General features: G+C 41.1%; 1 protein-coding gene across 1 annotated transcript; it reads left to right on the top strand.

The window, feature by feature from the left end:
* The first annotated feature begins 3670 nt into the window (after positions 1-3670).
* On the top strand, positions 3671-15204 carry LOC142185450 (ficolin-2-like). The gene is made up of 9 exons (XM_075260880.1): positions 3671-3728; positions 3824-3916; positions 6863-6907; positions 7196-7222; positions 7348-7386; positions 7877-8004; positions 8481-8610; positions 9644-9778; positions 14954-15204. The coding sequence occupies exons 1-9, from the start codon at positions 3671-3673 to the stop codon at positions 15202-15204; spliced, it is 906 nt and encodes a 301-aa protein (XP_075116981.1).
* The last annotated feature ends 5932 nt before the right edge of the window (positions 15205-21136 follow it).

The following is a 21136-nucleotide window of genomic DNA, read 5'->3' on the forward strand; positions in this document are numbered from 1 at the left end:
AAGGGCTTACATTTCTTGTATAATTTGTTAGGTGAGGTCTTGGAGTTTCATAAATCGCCTCCTTTTAGATATTGGGAACGAGACCTTAAGAGAACTTTTTCTGCGGAGGACTGGTGTCAATCTTTTCGTCTGATACACTCTTCCCTAATGTGTAGCTCACATATTGAAACTGCAATCAAAGTACGCTTACGTTGGTATTACTCTCCATCGACTTTACAAAAAATGTACCCTTCCACACCTGGGTCATGCTGGAGATCATGTGGGGATGTAGGGACCTTTTTTCATATGATTTGGCAATGCCCACTCATCATTCCATATTGGCATGCAGTGTTTACACTGCTTTCTGATCTGTTCCACTGCAGATTGACCCCGACTCCATCTTTAGGGATATTACTATTGCATATACCTAGCACTATCAAACCATATAAACGTCTCTTTTGCAAACTTTTAACAATGGCACAAATTTTGATATTTCAAAAATGGAAATCCAATTCGATTCCAAACCTTTCGGCCTTAATAGATATGGTGAATACCACATTCAAATATGAAAGTATAATTGCATTAGGAAATCACTCTTACCATTCCTTTTTGCAAATCTGGGAACCGTGGTCTAAATCAAAATATTTCGTATGACCTTGAGACTTCTTCTGACCAGAGATTCTGTTCTTTCTGATATCATCCCTGAAATTTGGGACTACTTTATAATAATTGTTTTGCTTGACCTGTACCTTCCTTCTGTTCCTTTTTATGGCTTTTTTGTTACTGTACATGTATCTGCTGTTCATCTTGTACTGCTAACGTAATGCTGTGGATACTTAGATGTATGTATACATGTCTATGTTTCTATTTGTATTTTGTTTGTGTTAAAAAATTCTTAATAAAAATCATTGAAACAAAAAAAAAACTGACAATGTGGGCACTCTCAAAAATAATCTGGGTGTAATGGTGGAGGAGGATGAGGAAAAAGCACAAGTATTAAATGCCTTCTTCTCTACAGTGTTTACACAAGAAAATCCATTGGCCAACAACATGATTAGGGGTAATGTAAACTCTCAATTAAATGTCACCTGCTTAACCCAGGAAGAAGTGCAGCGCTGCCTGCAAAACACTAAAATAGAGAAATCGCCCGGTCCAGATGGTATACACCCCCGAGTTCTGAGGGAATTAAGCATGGTCATAGATAGACCCTTGTATCTAATATTTAAGGATTCAGTAATGACTGGGTCTGTTCCACAGGATTGGCGAATAGCAAATGTGGTGCCAATTTTCAAAAAGGGGTGTAAAAGGGAACCTGGAAACTATAGGTCAGTAAGTTTAACTTCTGTGGTGGGAAAGATATTTGAGGGCTTTCTAAGAGATGCTATCCTGGAGTATCTCAATGTAAATAATCTTATAACACCAAATCAGCATGGGTTTATGAGGAATCGGTCCTGTCAGACTAATCTGATCAGCTTCTATGAGGAGGTAAGTTCAAGACTGGACATGGGTAATGCAGTGGACGTGGTGTATCTGGACATGGGTAATGCAGTAGACGTGGTGTACCTGGACTTTTCAAAGGCTTTTGATACTGTTCCACATAAACGGTTGGTATGCAAAATGAGAATGTTGGGACTGCGGGAAAACATATGCATTTGGGTTAGCAACTGGCTCGCTGATAGGAAACAGAGGGTACTTGTTAATGGTAAATATTCAGACTGGGCCACAGTCACCAGTGGGGTGCCGCAGGGGTCAGTATTAGGTCCTCTCTTGTTTAATATCTTTATTAATGACCTGGTAGAGGGTTTACAAAGCAGGGTGTCTATATTTGCAGATGATACTAAACTTTGTAGGGTAATCAATAATGAGGAGGATAGTAGAATATTACAAGGGGATCTAAGGAAACTGGAAGCATGGGCGGAGACTTGGCAAATGAAGTTTAATGTTGACAAATGTAAAGTAATGCACTTTGGGCGACGTAATAAAATGTATGACTATGTACTAAATAGTAAATTACTGGGTAACACTGTCAATGAAAAAGACTTAGGGATTTTGGTGGACAGCAAGCTTACCTTTAATGACCAGTGTCAGGCAGCTGCTGCCAAGGCAAATAAAGTTATGGGATGCATCAAAAGAGGTCTAGATTCTCATGACAAGGACATAGTTATGCCTCTATACAAATCACTGGTACGGACACACTTAGAATATTGTGTGCAATTTTGGGCCCCGATATACAAGAAAGACATAAGTGAACTTGAAAAAGTGCAAAGACGGGCAACCAAAATGATTAGGGGAATGGGTGGACTGGAGTACAACGATAGATTAACAAACTTGGGGTTATTCAGTTTAGAGAAAAGACGTCTACGGGGAGATCTAATAACAATGTACAAATACATGGAGGGACAATACAAAGAACTTTCTAAGGATATTTTTACTCCTAGGCCAGTGACAGTGACAAGAGGACATCCTCTACGTCTGGAGGAGAGAAGGTTTCCCCAGAAACATAGAAGGGGTTTCTTCACAGTAAGAACAACGAGGCTCTGGAACTCTCTGCCCCAGGAAGTGGTGATGGCGGATTCACTGAACAAGTTCAAAGTGGGCCTGGATGCCTTTCTTGAAGAGAAAAATATAATGGGTTATGGTCTCTAGATTTTAAGGACACGTTGATCCCGGGTTTTATACTGACTGCCAGATTTGGAGTCGGGAAGGAATTTTTTCCCCTGAAATAGGGCAATTGGCATGAGCCTCATGGGGTTTTTTGCCTTCCCCTGGATCAACACTGTAGGGGATTGTAGGGTTATAGGTTGGACTTGATGGACTCATGTCTTTATCCAACCTCATCTACTATGTAACTATGTAACTATGTAACTATTATTTTTACACAGAAAATCACTTTAAAAAAAATCCTGTCTTGAAAGTCCAAAACTTTTTTCTATTAGCTGAGCTTAGTTTTTTTTCTGGACTATTCATTTTTGTTGGTACTGTTATGGATGACTTTTTGATCACTCTTTACTCTGTTTTCTGGGAGGAATTCTAAAGGAAAAAAACAGCAATTGTTATACTTACAGAGTTTCTCACAAGGTGGAAGTATTTTTTTTTTTGGAGGGGGGAATTAATTCAAGCACAAAGCATAAGATGTAAAACCTTCCATCTCCAAATGTAGCAAAGAAAGTGCAGACATAACCTGAACCCCAACCACATAACAAGAACAGAATCCATGAAACCCCTGCGGTGTAACTGACATGTGAACTTCTTTGGGTCAATGGATTACAATACCAAATGTATATATTATATAAGTATATATTTTCACACACAAAAAAATATTTGTTTTTGTCACCATATTATAAGAGTCACAACTTTTTTGTCATCAAAGCTGTTTGGGGGCTTGTTTTTTGCAGGAGGACTAGTCATTTTTATTGATACGGAAAGTTTTTGTTCTGCCTTTTGGGAAGTCAGATAAACAAAAACACGGGAATTTTTTTCATAAATGGAGTCAAATAATGTGATAATATTATAGTATCTGTCATTATGTAAATAGTAATCCTAATCTGCATAGTTTGATTTATTTAGCACGGCCTCCATTATTGCGGCTTGTTTTACTATATTTATTAGTCAAGGACAATATGTAATGCTGTGATCACTTGTATGACATCCCACATCACTTATGTAGCAACCATCGGCACTTTGTATTCACATGGGGAACGAGGTTGGCCAATGGAGCGATCCAGGCTGCCCATATGTCTCCTTCTTCTGTAAGACACATGTCCAGGAAATGCAGAATCACACTTTAAAATTTTTTGTTATATACAGTATATCTTATGTGTTAAGATGTTTTTGGAATTTACAGGGGGCACAGAGCGGGTGACTGTACTTCCAGGGTGTCCTGGGGCTCCAGGTGCCCATGGAGCTAAAGGAGAACCTGGATTATCAGGAGAAAGAGGTGGGTGACTTTAATTCTAGAATTAGAAAGTAGTCATAGTTCTCATGGTGGGTCAAAAAATCTCACAGAATTTGAAGGGGCTTTATCATTGGGAATAATCATTTTTATCTAAGCACATACTTGCATAGCCTTTTTAAAGACTATTCCACACATACCTTTTGTATGTAAATCTCCTCAGTCATTTGAATGAGCTCATTTTTATGCATATGCTAATTAGCCTACAGCGAGCATCGGAAGTCTCAGTGAGCATTGTCTGCTGTGTGTGAGAGCAGGGAGGCTGCTGCTGCTGCTCTGATGAGTCATCAACCTCCCCTGCTCTCACACACACACAGCAGACAGTGCTCACTGAGACTTCCGGGTGCTCGTTGCTGGCTAATTAGCATATCAATAAAAGCAGGCTCATTCAAAAATGATTAAGGGGATTTACATACAAAATGTATGTGTGGAATAGCTTTTCTAAAGGCTATGCAAGTCTATGTTTAGTTAAAAATAAGTTTTCCCAATGATAGAGCCCCTTGTAGTAAAAGCACAAGAAAGTTGCCTGTGCAGATTTACATTGTGACATATACTGGGAATGTTCCCCGAGAAGGATCTACCAAAGTTTCTGCTCTTCATAATATTTACTAAGGCTTATTTGGAGTATTTATCTATGGAGCCTTCTCCAAGTAGTATCACTGAAACGTCTTCAGGTAGTATCTGCTGATACTTTTCTCTAGTAAGTTTTACTGACTATTTTGTGCTATGGTCTATATTATGTTGATTTACCTTTTCTTAATTCAGGTCCTCAAGGAAGTCCAAGAAAGGCTGGCCCACCAGGGGTGAAAGGTTAGTGAAAGTGTCAGCTGGTTGTCTTTAGAATACAGTGTTGGCCAAAAGTATTGGCACCCCTGCAATTCTATCAGATAATACTCATTTTCTTCCAGAAAATGATTGCAATCACAAATTCTTTGGTATTATTATCTTCATTTAATTTGTCTTCAATGGAAAACCACAAAAAGAATTGTCAAAAAGCCAAATTGGATATAATTCCACACCAAACATAAAAAAGAGGGTGGACAAAAGTATTGGCACTGTTTGAAAAATCATGTGATGCTTCTCTAATTTGTGTAATTAACAGCACCTGTTACTTACTTGAGGCACGTAACAGGTGGTGGCAATAACTAAATCACAATTGCAGCCAGTTGAAATGAATTAAAGTTGACTCAACCTCTGTCCTGTGTCCTTGTGTGTACCACATTGAGCATGGAGAAAAGAAAGAAGACAAAGAACTGTCTGAGGACTTGAGAAGCAAAATTGTGAGGAAGCATGAGCAATCTCAAGGCTACAAGTCCATCTCCAAAAACCTGAAAGGTTCCTGTGTCTACCGTGCGCAGTGTCATCAAGAAGTTTAAAGCCCATGGCACTGTGGCTAACCTCCCTAGATGTGGATGGAAAGAAAAATTGAATACTGTTCTGAAATATATAGAATTACCAAGCGTGGCCGCGCTAATTAAAAATTAGGTACATATGAGAATACATATAAGTCCTTGTGGACTCCACAAATAGGTCAACTTGTATCACGCCTTTTTGGTACGTAATCAAGTTATGTATGCTGAAAAACGTGGGGCTGCGTCTATGGCTTACGACTCAAAGGTCGAAAGAAAACACAGGACAGTGATTGAGGGATATACCCCCAAAAAACACCAAAAGCGCACTCCCTTCAGTAAAGATAAGTTCTGGTACGCTGATGTATCAAAATAAAAAGGATTTATTTAAGATGACGCATTTCGGGGTTCTCTGGTACCTCACACGTACCACCCCTTCATCAGATCTCTCGGAGTTCTAGAATGTTTGCACGACAGGACACTCAGCATAAATAAAGTCACTAAGAACATCAAAAATATAAAACATATCCGTTTTTTATTTTATTTCTTTATTTTTGTATTATTTTTAATGTGGCTGTACTTCCTTTAGTAATCCTATATACATATTTACGGCTGCCGATAAAGGTGCGCATGCTCGCGCGACTGGCTCGATCATGTGACGCTGCCAAACAAAAGTGAGGCTCGGCTTGCGTACCGAGCCTCGCTTTCGGCTGGTCGGTCACATGACCGCACTAAGTATTATACGCTGAGCAAGTAGTGCCGGCAGTAGGGACTCCATTATGGAGTTTAGATTTTTTGCGGCGGTGACTTACTGTCCGGTTCTCTGCTTGAGCTGACTGCTCTTTGTATACAGTATTATGGTATATCTTATGTGTTGTGTGTATGTTTTTAATAGTGTATAACTTAATAAAATTTACATGTTTTATATTTTTGATGTCCTTAGTGACTTTATTTATGCTGAGTGTCCTACTTTCGTGGTATTGTCCAGATTTGTGTATTATTCTTGGTCATAGGAAGTTGTTCAGGAATGTTCAGGCTGTGTAATACAATACACCACTACTCCTCCTCTCCTGCCACTCCCAACTTAGGATTCTGGGGATAGTGGTTCAGGGGGACCTGACATGGCTCCAGTTACCTGGATACTAAGCCTCAACTCGTACCTCCTGTCAGGGTCCTCTCCTGTTCTTCTTGGAACGGCACAGATAAAATCCAAAATAATAGCAGCAACTCCCTTTTTGGAGGTCTCCTAACCTTTCTCCATCATCCTTCTTGAGATCTCCTCAGGTATTATCTATCGACTCTTCTCCAAGTAGTATTTACTGAGTCTTCTTCAGGTAATATTTACCAAAACTTCTCTAGAGTCCAGGCAATACTTTCCAAGACTTCTGCAAGGCTCCTTTTGATGTATTTCTCAAACTAAACTTCTTCAGGTAGTATTTCGTAATTCTTCTCCAAGTATTACTTACTGAGACTACTTAAGATAGTATTTTCTGGGACTGCTTCAGGTAATATCTATTGAAACGTTTTCCTTGTAGTATTTTGTGTCACAATCTATGCAATGTTTGTTTGTATTTTTATATAGGTCCTCAAGGAAGTCCAGGAAATACTGGGCCACCAGGGATAAAAGGTAGGTGTAAGGTGATTGTGTCTAGAATACATTGAAACCAAACCCATATCAACCTTCTAAAAGGACCTCACCATAACCCCCATGATAAAACACATTGGAGAGACTTGGCTTCACTGCTACACTTTCATCTATTCATCTTTTCCGTTCTCCTTTTTCATGGTTCCCCCTGGTTTGTTGTTCTCCTCTGTTGCCACTTACCCATATTACTCCATTTATCACATATATGCACCTCTACATACTGTAGTCCTATGTAGATATACCATAATTAAAATTTCTCTTTTAATGCAGGAGATCGAGGGGTCACGGGACCAAAAGGTGAAATAATAAACTGTTATATCTTGTACTTGTCCAATTCCATTGATTTCTGAGTATGATGTAACCAATGTCAAGCTACACTGTATAAGAAACATCTCAAATATTTTCTTTCTTGTTGTGCACAGGAGATAAGGGAGATCCAGGCTCTCCAGAAGCTGTGTATGGCGAGTGATGGTCCATAAGACTGGCCACATACCTTTCATAGGTTTTAGCAAAATTCAACAGTTTCAGGGAAAAGAAAGGCTGGACCACCAATGGTACAATCCGGTAAAGACAGATTCCACTTTATCTATTTCTATAACCTGCGCTGCCAAGTGCATACATGTTTATGGGGGTTCAGGAGGTCGGCCAGACAAAAGTGTAGTGTGAGCTTGAGGCTGGTGTGCTCCAGTTATGTGTAAGAAAGATGGAGATGTAGGGTGGTTCTTCTTGATATGAGTAGGCTATGAATAATTGAGGCTCAACTTAGGCTGTAGATTCAGAAAACCATCTCTAAAGGGTTTTAGCGATCAACAGTGGCCTGAGATGAGAAGACTGATATATGAATCCACCAAGTTTCACAGGAGTATACCACAACTCAAACTCGGAGAACTGAAATATTACCGTGTTCTCATAGCTTTCACTTCTTCTTCTCCTTATTCTTGTGTCTTACAGCTGCTCGGGACTGTAAATCCCTTCTGGAGAAAGGTTTTACCTTCACTGACTGGTACATTATATACCCTGATGGAAACCAACCGCTCAGAGTCCTATGTGATATGGAGACTGATGGGGGCGGTTGGATTGTACGTCTTTTCTTGTATTTATATGAATTGATGAGTATTATACAAGTTGAAATGAAAACCTTTGGAATTAGCAGAGCGCCATAGGAAGGCTCTGTGACATAGAGGATAGCAGTGTAACAGTACAGAAATGGAGTCTTAGAATCTGACTTAGACTAACATCTGCAGGAGTTCTCCATGTTCTCCATGTGTTTGTGTGGGCTTCTATTTTCTCATAGTAGAGACTGTGAATGACGACAATGTATTTAAAGTGTTGTGAAATATGTGGCAGACAAATATATAATTAAAATGGAGCCTCTTACAGGACAATCGTTCTTCTAGCCTTTGGTTGGCTACCAAATTATTAACAATTTCAATATGATCCACAGATCAGATAGTCAATTCTTTTTGATACTTTCTGCGGATTACAAGATGGGGGGAGGGAGGTCTAACAGAAGTAAAATACAATAGTCCATATTTCAGCATCTGTTTCTTTGTAGGTTTTTCAGAGACGTTATGATGGTTCAGTAAATTTCCTACGTGATTGGGCGTCTTACAAGATGGGATTTGGCAGCCGCCTATCTGAGTTCTGGCTGGGGAATGAAAATATTCACAAGATAACTTCATCAGGTAATAGGTCATCAGGTCTTCTTATGACTGAGACAGGGGAGATAAAAAGAGACGCCAAGCGAGGTGGGCTCATCATTGGTAGTACCAGCATCTAGCTCAGAGGTTCCCAAACTTTTTTTCTCATAGAGCACTTTCAAAATGTTACTGGTTTTGGTGGACCCCCTGCTGCTACATTTCTACCATATTCCCAAAACACGCCAAAAAATGTGAAGATTAGATTTAACTATGGAAATTTGCATCGCAGCTGAGACCCCTGGGGGTCCAACCTGGACCACTTTGGGAATCACTGGTCTAGCTGAAATATCCACATTAACCTACCTCTGAAGGTGGTTGAGCATCACAGATGACGACTTCATTACCACTTGTTCTGGTTGCAGAGAGGGATGCCAAGGCCTTCCCATCTTCTCTCTCCATCTCTCTTCCTCCTCTCTCACAGTCAGTATTCGGTCCCAGCTACAGACTCCTCCTGTGGTGCTTCAGTCATACTTTCCAACTATTAGAAACTTGGAAAATATTTATATGGCCACAATTTTTAACAAGTGAAGTCCCAGCCTTTATGCAGCATGACACATCCCTATGTGTTGTGTGCTTTGGCCCGCTTATGATGTGGACACAGAATGTGCTGGTCATGCCTCTGTTTTGTGATGTGACTGGCACATAGAGTGCCCGTATCATATATTATGACTGAGAGCTCAGCAGATCCAGCATTCTATCAGGTGATTTGCCCACTTTTGTTAGGAGATAAAAAGTCACCCATCTAAGGCAATTTTGTGAATGGTGTGATAAGTAGTCAACCAGTGGTGTAACTTTAGGGGGTTTAATGGGTGCAGTTACCCATAAAGTATACAATGGGCCATAATGTATCTCTTCCCAATAAGAGGAGACCAGGATTTTAAATAATACATTGCAGTTAAGCGCCTGGAACAGTATTTTGTATTTGGGGCCATGGAGCTCCATGTTATATAAAGGTTGTGCTATGAGTTCTCACGCACCTAGGAATGTATTCTAAAGGAATTCTTCACTTCTGTCACAGGTACATGGGAGCTTCGTATTGATCTGCAAGACTTCGAGTTTGTAAACTATTTTGCTAAATACAACTCATTTAAAGTGATGGGAGAAAGTGAGAAATACAAATTGGTTCTCGGAGGATTTACCAGTGGTGATATGGGTAAGGATCAATGGTAGTAACATTTGTGTGGTGGACAAATCACGGATGTCACTATAATATACTGTACTTCTATTCTAGCCACAGACATCACTATAATACACTTCTATCCAAAATTACCGTATTTTTCGGACTATAAGACGTACTTTTTTTCCCCCAAATTTGGGGGGAAAAGAAGGGTGCGTCTTATAGGCCGAATGTGGCGCCTGGCACCCGCTGTAATAGAGAGGCGGAAGCCGGCAAGTGATAGACGCCATTACAGGTGCCGGGGCCTGCGACATCGCTGCGCTCCTCTGCCCTGCATGAAGCCAGCAGCGGGAGGAGTGATGCTATTCCGCTCCTCCGTCCCCCCGCCGCTGGCTTCATGCAGGGCAGAGGATCGTAGCGATGTCTCAGGCCCCAGCGTCTATCCCTCCCCGGCATCCGCCTCTCTAGTACAGCGGATGCCGGGTCAGTATCAGCGGCCCCTTCTCCCCCAGGGCCGGTCCCCACCGGCCCCGTACCTCTGAAGTTGCAGGCCGGCTCCTGCGCGGCGATATCGCAGGAGCCGACCTGTTCGGGTGACAGCCGGGAGCCTAATGAGGCTCCCAGGCCTGTCGCTGCTATATATTAGTACTGTGGCTGGGTCTATGACCAGCCGTAATACTAATACACAGAATGTTCCATAGACGGCAATACAGTTGTATTGCCGTCTATGGGACTTGCAATCAAATGACCGCAGGTTCAAGCCCCGGGGGGGGGAAATAAAATAGTAAAAAAAAAAAAAAAAAAAAAAAGCTTTAATAATATATAATAAAAATATGAAATAAATAAAAGTTCTAAATCACCTCCTGTCCCTAGAATATATATATATATATAAAAGTAGAAAATCATATATCATAAACCACCGGGTTTTTTTTCAATAAAAGGTGATCTAAGCAATAGATATTCCCCAAAATGGTATAACTAAAAAGTACTTCTGGACCCGCAAAAAAAAAACACTCTATGCATCCCCGTACAGCTGCAGGGTTTCCTGTCAATGTGGCCTTGCAGCTGTTGCAAAACTACAACTCCCATACATTAAATATTTTACCAGTTTTTGCTTCAAATTTTTTTTTCCCTATTTTCCTCCTCTAAAACCTAGGTGCGTCTTATAGTCCAGTGCGTCTTATAGTCCGAAAAATACGGTAGTTCTGGACACTGCTATAATACACTTGTATCCTAAAATAGTCCTGGATGTCACCACTATAATATACTTGTATCCTAAACTAGTCATGGGCATCACTATAATATACTTGTATCCTAGACTAGTCATGGACCTCACTATAATATACTTGTATCCTAGACTAGTCATGGGCGTCACTATAATATACTTGTATCCTAGACTAGTAATGGACCTCACTATAATATACTTGTATCCTAGACTAGTCATGGACGTCACTATAATATACTTGTATCCTAGACTAGTCATGGGCGTCACTATAATATACTTGTATCCTAGACTAGTCATGGGCGTCACTATAATATACTTGTATCCTAGACTAGTCATGGGCGTCACTATAATACACTTGTATCCTAGACTAGTCATGGGAATCACTATAATATACTTGTATCCTAGACTAGTCATGGACCTCACGATAATATACTTGTATCCTAGACTAGTCATGGACCTCACTATAATATACTTGTATCCTAGACTAGTCATGGGCATCACTATAATACACTTGTATCCTAGACTAGTCATGGGCGTCACTATAATATACTTGTATCCTAGACTAGTCATGGACCTCACGATAATATACTTGTATCCTAGACTAGTCATGGACATCACTATACTATACTTGTATCCTAGACTAGTCATGGGCATCACTATAATACACTTGTATCCTAGACTAGTCATGGGCGTCACTATAATATACTTGTATCCTAGACTAGTCATGGACCTCACTATAATATACTTGTATCCTAGACTAGTCATGGGCATCACTATAATATACAGTGATACCTCGGTTCTCGAACGCCTTGACTTTCGACCAAATCGGTATTCGAACAGGAAATTCGAGAAAATTTTGTCTTGGAATCCGAACAAATATTTGGAACTCGAACAGCCGAACGTCCGAGATTAGCCGAGTTGAGCCGAATGGCGTTCATTCGGTCCAGCGCCTTGCCTGCGTCATCATTGTGAGTCAGTGAGAGAGAGAGAGTACTGCACTGTACTGCAAATTACTGTACTGTACACTGAATTTAACCCTTAGACATGGGTCCAAAGAAAGCCAGAAGTGGTAATGCAGACAAAGGTAAGCGGAAAGCTGTGAGAACAACAATTGAACTCAAGAAAGAAATCATTGGCAAATATGAACAGGGCACACGTGTGTCGGATCTGTCTGCAGAGTATGGCATGCCAAAATCAACCATCTCTACCTTCCTTAAGAATAAAGCTGTTATAAAGGCTGCCAGTGTTGCCAAAGGTGTTACACTGTTAACTAAGCAAAGGCCTCAGATAATGGAGGAAATGGAGAAGCTGCTCCTTATTTTCATTAAAGAAAAAGAGTTAGCAGGTGACAGCATCAATGAGGTCGTTATTTGTGAGAAAGCACTCCAAATATTTAGTGACCTGAACACAGAAACACCTGGTACAAGTGGTGAAGGTGCTTTCACGTTTAAAGCCAGCAGAGGTTGGTTTGAGAATTTCAGACATAGAAGTGGCATACATCGCGTCACTAGGCATGGGGAGGCAGCTAGTGCAAACCAGGAGGCTGCTAATAGCTTCATAAAAGAATTTAGTGACTATGTCAAGGCAGAAGGGTTTGTTCCTGAGCAGGTCTTCAACTGCGATGAGACCGGATTATTCTGGAAAAAAATGCCAGCCAACACCTACATAACCAAAGAGGAAAAAGCACTACCAGGGCACAAGCCTATGAAAGATAGGCTTACTCTTTTGTTTTGTGCAAATGCAAGTGGTGATTGCAAGGTAAAACCCTTGCTTGTCTATCATTCTGACAATCCCCGGCCATTCAAAAGACACAATGTCATGAAGAGTAAATTGGCTGTGATGTGGCGGTCTAACACCAAAGCTTGGGTTACCCGACAATTCTTTACAGAGTGGGTGCGTGAAGTTTTTGCACCTCGAGTGAAGGAATACCTGACAGGAAAAAATTTGCCATTAAAATGTCTATTAGTGATGGACAATGCTCCTGCTCACCCCCCAGCTTTAGAAGAAGATCTAGTTGATGACTATAGCTTCATAAAAGTAAAATTCTTACCCCCCAATACAACCCCTATTCTGCAACCCATGGACCAACAGGTCATATCCAATTTTAAGAAATTGTACACAAAGGCCCTCTTCCAGAAGTGCTTTGAAGTGACAAATGACACACAGTTAACTCTGAGGGAATTTTGGAAAGAACACTTCAACATCCTGAATTGTGTAAACTTGATTGACACTGCTTGGAGTAATGTCACTCATCGCACATTGTATGCTGCATGGTGAAAACTTTGGCCCGAAAGGGACAGTGAGGCTTTAGAACCTGAGTCAGCTCCTGTCGTTGATGAAGATGTTGCTGTGGTTGATGATGTTGTGGCCATAGGAAAGACCATGGGCCTTGACATTCAACAAGATGACATCAACGAACTTGTGGAAGGTCACGCTGCTGAGTTAACCACCGAGGAACTGATGCACCTACAACAACAGCAGCAGAAGGATATGGTTGAAGAAATTTCTTCTGAAGAAGAGGAGAGAGTGGAGGATATTTCTAGTGGCCTTATTCATGAAATGTGTGCTAAATGGGCAGAAATCGCCAATTTTGTTGAACAACATCACCCTGATAAAGTGGTAGCAAATAGAGCAGTTAACATTTTTAATGACAATGTTATGTCCACTTTCCGCAAAATTTTGCAAAGGAGAAAAAAACAGCAAACCATTGACAAATTCTTCCGTAAAGAAATCAGACAAGCAACTGCAGAGCAAGATTCTGATTCTCCTCAGCAAAAGAGACAGAGAACAGAAACACCCAAAGAGCAGTTACCCTCTGTTTTTATTGAAGAGGACTTCCCATCAGAACAATAACCATCCCCCTTCCCGCCTCCCTCCGCTTTCATTCCCTCCTGCCATAAAGGTTGGTACAGGTACAGTAAATGAAACACAATTTACTGTACTGTACAGTACATTTTATTTTTTTTGTTTTAATAAATACACTTTTATTTCTTATTTCTTGTTGAGACTCATGTTTTTCTACATATTATATACAAATTAGGCCAGTAAATAGGCATTTTCTGGGGCTTGGAACGAATTAATCCAGTTTCCATTATTTCCTATGGGTTTTTTTGTTTCGGTTCTCGAACAATTTGGTTCTCGACCGACCTCCCGGAACGAATTATGTTCGAGAACCGAGGTATCACTGTACTTGTATCCTAGACTAGTCATGGACCTCACTATAATATACTTGTATCCTAGACTAGTCATGGGCGTCACTATAATATACTTGTATCCTAGACTAGTCATGGACGTCACTATAATATACTTGTATCCTAGACTAGTCATGGGCGTCACTATAATATACTTGTATCCTAGACTAGTCATGGGCGTCACTATAATATACTTGTATCCTAGACTAGTCATGGGCGTCACTATAATATACTTGTATCCTAGACTAGTCATGGGCGTCACTATAATATACTTGTATCCTGGACTAGTCATGGGCGTCACTATAATATACTTGTATCCTGGACCAGTCATGGACGTCACTATAATATACTTGTATCCTAGACTAGTCATGGGCATCACTATAATATACTTGTATCCTAGACTAGTCATGGACGTCACTATAATATACTTGTATCCTAGACTAGTCATGGGCGTCACTATAATATACTTGTATCCTAGACTAGTCATGGGCGTCACTATAATATACTTGTATCCTAGACTAGTCATGGGCGTCACTATAATATACTTGTATCCTGGACCAGTCATGGACGTCACTATAATATACTTGTATCCTAGACTAGTCATGGGCATCACTATAATATACTTGTATCCTAGACCAGTCATGGACGTCACTATAATATACTTGTATCCTAGACTAGTCATGGGAATCACTATAATATACTTGTATCCTGGACTAGTCATGGGAATCACTATAATATACTTGTATCCTAGACTAGTCATGGGCATCACTATAGTATACTTGTATCCTGTTGCAGGAGATTCTTTGTCGTACCAGAACGGGATGAAATTCTCCACTCGAGACCAAGACAATGATGCTGATACTAGAAGTTGTGCAGATATGTACAAGGGAGCCTGGTGGTATAATGGATGTCACAAATCCAACCTGAATGGACTGTACCTTCTTGGGAAACATGATACATTTGCCAATGGAATAAACTGGGAGTCAGGAAAGGGTTTTAATTACTCCTACAAGAGATCTGAGATGAAGATCAGACGTGTGAAGTAAAGGAAAGGCAAATCGTCCTTTTAGTTTTTATAATGTCTGACAAGCTGTCTCTCCGCCATTTTTATAAGAAATTCTTGGCAACCAGCATGGCCATCATTGTAGCTACTGCAAAGGTTGACTTTTCTAGAAGCCTGAATGTCATCATCTGCCTAGTGACACATCACTATGGGGAAGGGTATTACATTAATTAGCATTTTTCTGAGTCTTGGAAGGAAATATTAAAGATTTTATTTACAGTGAATGGTAGGGAAAAGCTCTTTAATGAAGAAATCTGGATAGTCAATCTATGGGATAGACCCGACCACTCATGGATTTACCCATGGACACTTCTTTACGCAGACAATTGTCTTTATTTGTAAAAAAAATTTTAATAAATTTATCACCACAAAGCTTATTAAAATAAAACACACATTCTTTTTTGAGTGACCTCAAGGGCAAACGTATCAAACTATTTGACCCTGAAAACTAGGGGCACTGTTTTGGGACAGGGTGACACCTTGTTAGGACAGTGTGGCAGCTGCGGCCTAGGGGTCGAATTGCGGCCCATTCCTCTGTTGTGACTTCTTGACGGGCTGTCACCCTTTTTCTGAGCTGCACAGACTGTCTCTGTGAGGTTAACAGAGACACCCAAGATGGTGGAGTAGCCTGGCAGTGAGACTAACTGTCAGGCTTCATTCACACCAGGGGAGCTCTGCAGCTCAGAGCCCAGTTGGGCTCTGCAAGTTATTATTTATTATTTTTTTAGTTAACTTGTAGATCATAATACCTGAACATTTGTTAGAACCTTCTTAGTGGAAAACATACAGTATTTATATTCCTCTTTCTCACCACAAAAAAACTGCAGATATATGCTCCCTCTCTCCATCTGCCTTAGTGATGGGGGTAAGTTTTGTGACCTAAAATGGCACCTAACCCCCAACCCCTGTGGGGAAGGTATCTTGGTAGAAGCAGTGGTGCGGACCGAATCAGTTAAGACTGAGACACAAATCTTGCAGAAAAACAGTTTATTTAAGAAAAACAGCAAAATAAATAAACCTATATGTCAGAAACAAAAATGAGAAAAATAAAATACAGCCTTAACTTCAGGCAAAATAACGTCAAACAAAATCCTGCTCGTGTGACTAAGGGCTCGTTCACATCTGCGCCCGGTCTCCGTTCTGCAGGTGTCTGTTTCCTGCACAAAACAGAGCAGGAGACGGAAAACTGCAGGACTCTTTCTCACCCATTCATTTGAATGGGTTTGAAAGATGTCCGGCCGTGAGCGCTTGTCAGCATTTTATGCTCTCTGCCGTGAAACCGTTTTTTTAAACCGGGCACAGAGTCGGACCTGCAGTACTCTGTGTCCAATTTTTAAAAAAACGTTTCGCGGTGGAGAGCATAAAACGCTCACCGGCACATACGGCCGGACCCGCTCTGACAGCTTTCCGTCTTCTGCCTGCAGAAGACGGAAAGCTGAGAACGGAGACCCGAACGCTAGTGTGAACCTAGCGTCACTAAACAAAAAAATACTAACTGTATGTACGGCTTGCTACTAGCCACATGAATCAACCAAAGAAATTCTGTACCATATCACAAGGTTCTCAGCGTCAGAAGTGACCCAGGCACTGCCTCTCCTCCCAGGATCTTCCTTGAAGTGCAGGCTCTGCACCCTTTTATGGGCCAGTAACAAGCCTTAAGACCCACACCTAGGTCGGAAACCTATTCCAGACCGGCACTGGACCACACATAAGTAAGGAATCTGCAGCTGATATAGTGGGACACCAGCACTTTGCCTGTCACCTTCTCACACCTCCTACAAATGAAGGAGACAGTGTCAGTTACCATTAGGCTTAGTACAGCAATACCCTCCCTGACACATCGAATATGGTGGCAGCAGAAAGTTTTGCCTAAAATATAGGCATTCACAAGTACCAGGGGATGCTTGATCTAGAAGAATTCAAATCTGTGCATGAAGTATGTATGGTTGTGGCGCTGAATGGACCAGCTAAAATGGCCGAACAATGTTGACCTTATATCAAGTTAAAAGTGGTTCAGAATGTGTCAACGTAATGGACAAAGAATATAAAATGGCTCTCAGAAGGAAGGACAAAGCCAATCTAAGACTTCCTACGTGACAAACTGAAATAGTCCTACATAAGTTAACACGAAGAACTGGGATAGACAACTAAAAGGACCTGCTGACATGGTACCATCAATGTGAAGGAAATACCTATCCTACTGGCAGAACACCATTACTACTCCTGAGAGTCCTGACACACAGGCGGTTCAGTCAAGTATTTATGTGTTCTTAGTGGGGAGTGTAGAGTAAGGCCTGGTTCACATCTGTGTTTGGTATGCCATTTGGGGAGTCTACTTTGGGACCCCCCCAAATACAATACCAAACACATTAAAAAGCAGTTAGCTATGAAACTGAGAGGATTATAATGGATTATAGATTATAATGGAGGTCCATGTGTTTTCCGTGTGGTGTCTGCACATATCATGCTGGATCGTGCGATTTCTTAGATAACCGTTTTTTTAATGTGTTTGGTATTCCATTTGGGGAGTCATCAAGCAGACTGCCTGAACGGAATACTGAAAACAGATGTGAACCAGGTCTAAGATTTCTCCAGGGAGAACAGAAGGATCAGGACACTTGGCCAAATATCATGGATCTGGAGAGGTCAGGAGTCTCCTATTCACAATGGATAGCAAGAATACAGATACAGTTATTAACACAAGAAGATCAGATAAGATGATAAGGGGATCATAAAAGAAGAAGTGGCCACATTCTGTGGAGAATTAATACAGATGACCAAAGGGAACACGTTTCTATAAGGAAAAGTGTCTAGGTACCAAACTCCAAGATTAAACATCATCCATCCAAGACTATTACTAGTAACAAAGCTGAGGAGGAAAATACAGTTCCTTTGCTTGAGGCTAGGTAGCTGCACATGGGATGTACCTGGACGTTCCAACATGACAACGATCCAAAATACAAGGCCAAGTTGACCTGTCATTGGCTACAGCAGAAGAAAGTGAAGGTTCTGGAGTGTGGTCATCTCAGTCCCCAATATCATTGAGCCTCTCTGGGGAGATCTCAAGCGAGCAGGACATGTAAGACAGCCCAGGAATTTACAGGAACTGGAGACTTTTTCCCAAGAAGAATGGGCAGCTTACCATCTGAGAAAATAAAGAGCCTCATCCACAACTAGAGGAGGCAATACATGGCATTAAGAACGCTCCACAGCACAGCGCGATAGGCGCCGCGAGGCAGAAGGACGTCTCTGACTAATGGTCAGAAACGCCCTTCTGACCATAGAAGAGCTACGGTACCGGACCGTAAGCTCTTCACACCGGGCACAGATCGGGAAAGCCGACAGTGCGCTGAATTCAGCGCACTGTCAGCTTTCTGGCAGTATATAACACTGCATGTGCCCAGATATGGTGAAAGGTCCTCTTTAAAAAGAGAAAACACAGAAGTTTGACAATAAATGGCTTCACCCAACTGTGATGTTGTTATAAGTATGTTCTGTATGTTCTGTTCTGCTTACTTATTCTGCTTTGTCTGCCTAGCAACAGTGAGGAAGTAATGGAGGAGGAGCTGAGCTTAGGGGGAGGAGTTGTTAGACAGGGAGCCATGATGGAGCATGGAATAAAGTGTTCTGATCTACAAGAGTAACCATCTCATAGTGGACTTATTCCAGAAGACCTGCATCCTCACTACAACACTACACCAACCACTAACCATGAGTGGAGAAAAAGTTTTTGTGTTATCATTTGTATTCTCTGAACAAAGCCCAAGAAAAACAAAAAATCTGCTGGGGTGTGTAAACTTTTTAGCAAAACTATATATATTATATAGAAGCCAGACATTGGCCCAAATATTCCATCATATTACCATTGCTAAATCTATCCGGAAATCACCGGCTTTACAGGAAGCCTAAAGTTGACACAGAACAAAGTCCAGTATGAGAGGGAAAGTGGCCAAGAGAGAAGGACACAGAGCAATCAAAGTTTTCAGAAAAAAAAAAAAGTATAATAGCTGTCACTTATGAGGGCAATGTACATATGGGGACACTGTGGCTAACCTATATGGGGCAATGTAGCTGGCAATGTACATATGGGGACAATGTGGCTATCCTATATGGGGCAATGATGCTGGTAGTTTAGGGTGTATGGTGTCTGTAGTAGTCAGAGGGTTCTTCTTATCTGAAGTATCTGAATGCTGTACTGTTTATTGGCTGATAGCTACACTCCTCATATAGAAATTACAACACAAGGAGGATGAGATGTAAGGCTATGTAAATTAGAGGAGTAGGCCATGTCTGAAGATATGCTAATGATCATGCAGGAATCAATGCTTTTCAAGCCCCTAGATCTAATATGTGGCATGTGGGAGGGGCTTAAAGGTCAGCTTGAAAGCAAAGGTTTTTTTTAACCACATCAAAACCCTAAAAATCAGATCCAGCAGTCTGGGACAATTGTGCAATGTCTCCTGCACGTTCCAGTTTTATCTACTTGTTGCAAACTGAGAGGGACAGAATCCTGGAATTAAGAGACCTTGGTTTATCACTCTGGCAGATCGATACGCACCAAGGCCAAGATGGCAGCGTTGTTTATGTTACGTTATGTGTTTCAGTGGTTGGGAAAACAATGAACTGGAATGACAGCAACAGCTCTGCAGTGATGAACCTCTGTATGGACAGATCTCTGACCTGGAGTGTAGTCATCTCTTCTGTACTGCAAGTCACATTGGACGTCACATCCCAAGCCTAGGGCGGCAAACCATCAGAAGGCATCTACACTACAATGGGCTACAAGCCAGAGGTCCAGCTACAGGTGCTACATTGACCTCCCATCACGACTTTAAAAGATTCTCATGGTGAACAGCAAGATGGCAATGGAGGTCTGTCCTCTTCAGTAATAAGTCCTGCTTTTGTCTCATACAAAGTTATATCTGGAGATTGGTCTGGAGAGAACATGGGCAATGTTTAGTTTCATTTTCTTTCAGTATTTGCATATCAGTAACATGTCTATTCTGTGATTTCCAGAATTCCAAGACTTTTACTGCTTGGTGTTTAAATTTCAAATGTTAAGGAGTAAATACCTATATAATATATACAGAATTACTTTCTACTTTGAAATGTGATCCCCCTGACTTCCACACATTTATTCCACCTGACCTCCAGTGATCGGACGCCCTCAGAATAGAAGGAGACTTCTCTCTGCTGTTGTTGCTTCTTTGACTCTTTATCATCAGAAAATAGTTGCCCTGAAATTTCTTCAGATTCTGAAAGAGAAAGTAATGACTGGAGTCGGGTCTGGACTGTAGGGTGGATGGTGAAGCTTTATGAAGCCACATTCTCTGATAACCTGAGATCCGCGAGACTTGTGAGCTTGCCCATTGTCAAGAAGCCAAAACTTTACTTGGCAGTAAGAGGAAGGATCATCTCCATACACAGCGATCATCCTAAACTTTCTAATCCTGACCGAACATACTGAGCTAGAGAACTTATGGAAGACCCCTTGTAGCAGCACAGAAATGCCCTATTAACTCCTGAGTGACCAGCATAAAGCTGGAAAATGCAAAAATCCAGTATTACAACATTAATACAAACCACCAGATATGTTAATAAATGGCTCAGACTACAGCAGGAGTCCTTTTGGGGGACACTGCATTAGGTCATCAATATCCATATCCCAGATAACCCCTTTAATTCTGGGAATTGTTAAGATGTCACCGCCATACTGATAACTTACTACGTTACACAAACAGTCGGGTCCTCTGCGCTTTATTATCTCCCGACAAATCAATACGGGTCATTGTCCTCATTACATCATTTCCTCGAATAGCGCCCAGTATTTCCAGTAGGAAGGGTCATAGAGGACACTGGTTAGCTTTATAAACTCCGCCACGACATAAGAGAAGAGCAGCAGTCAGAGAAGCAGC

Source organism: Leptodactylus fuscus, chromosome 11 (assembly GCF_031893055.1).
Source record: "Leptodactylus fuscus isolate aLepFus1 chromosome 11, aLepFus1.hap2, whole genome shotgun sequence".
Taxonomy (NCBI): Eukaryota; Metazoa; Chordata; class Amphibia; order Anura; family Leptodactylidae; genus Leptodactylus; species Leptodactylus fuscus.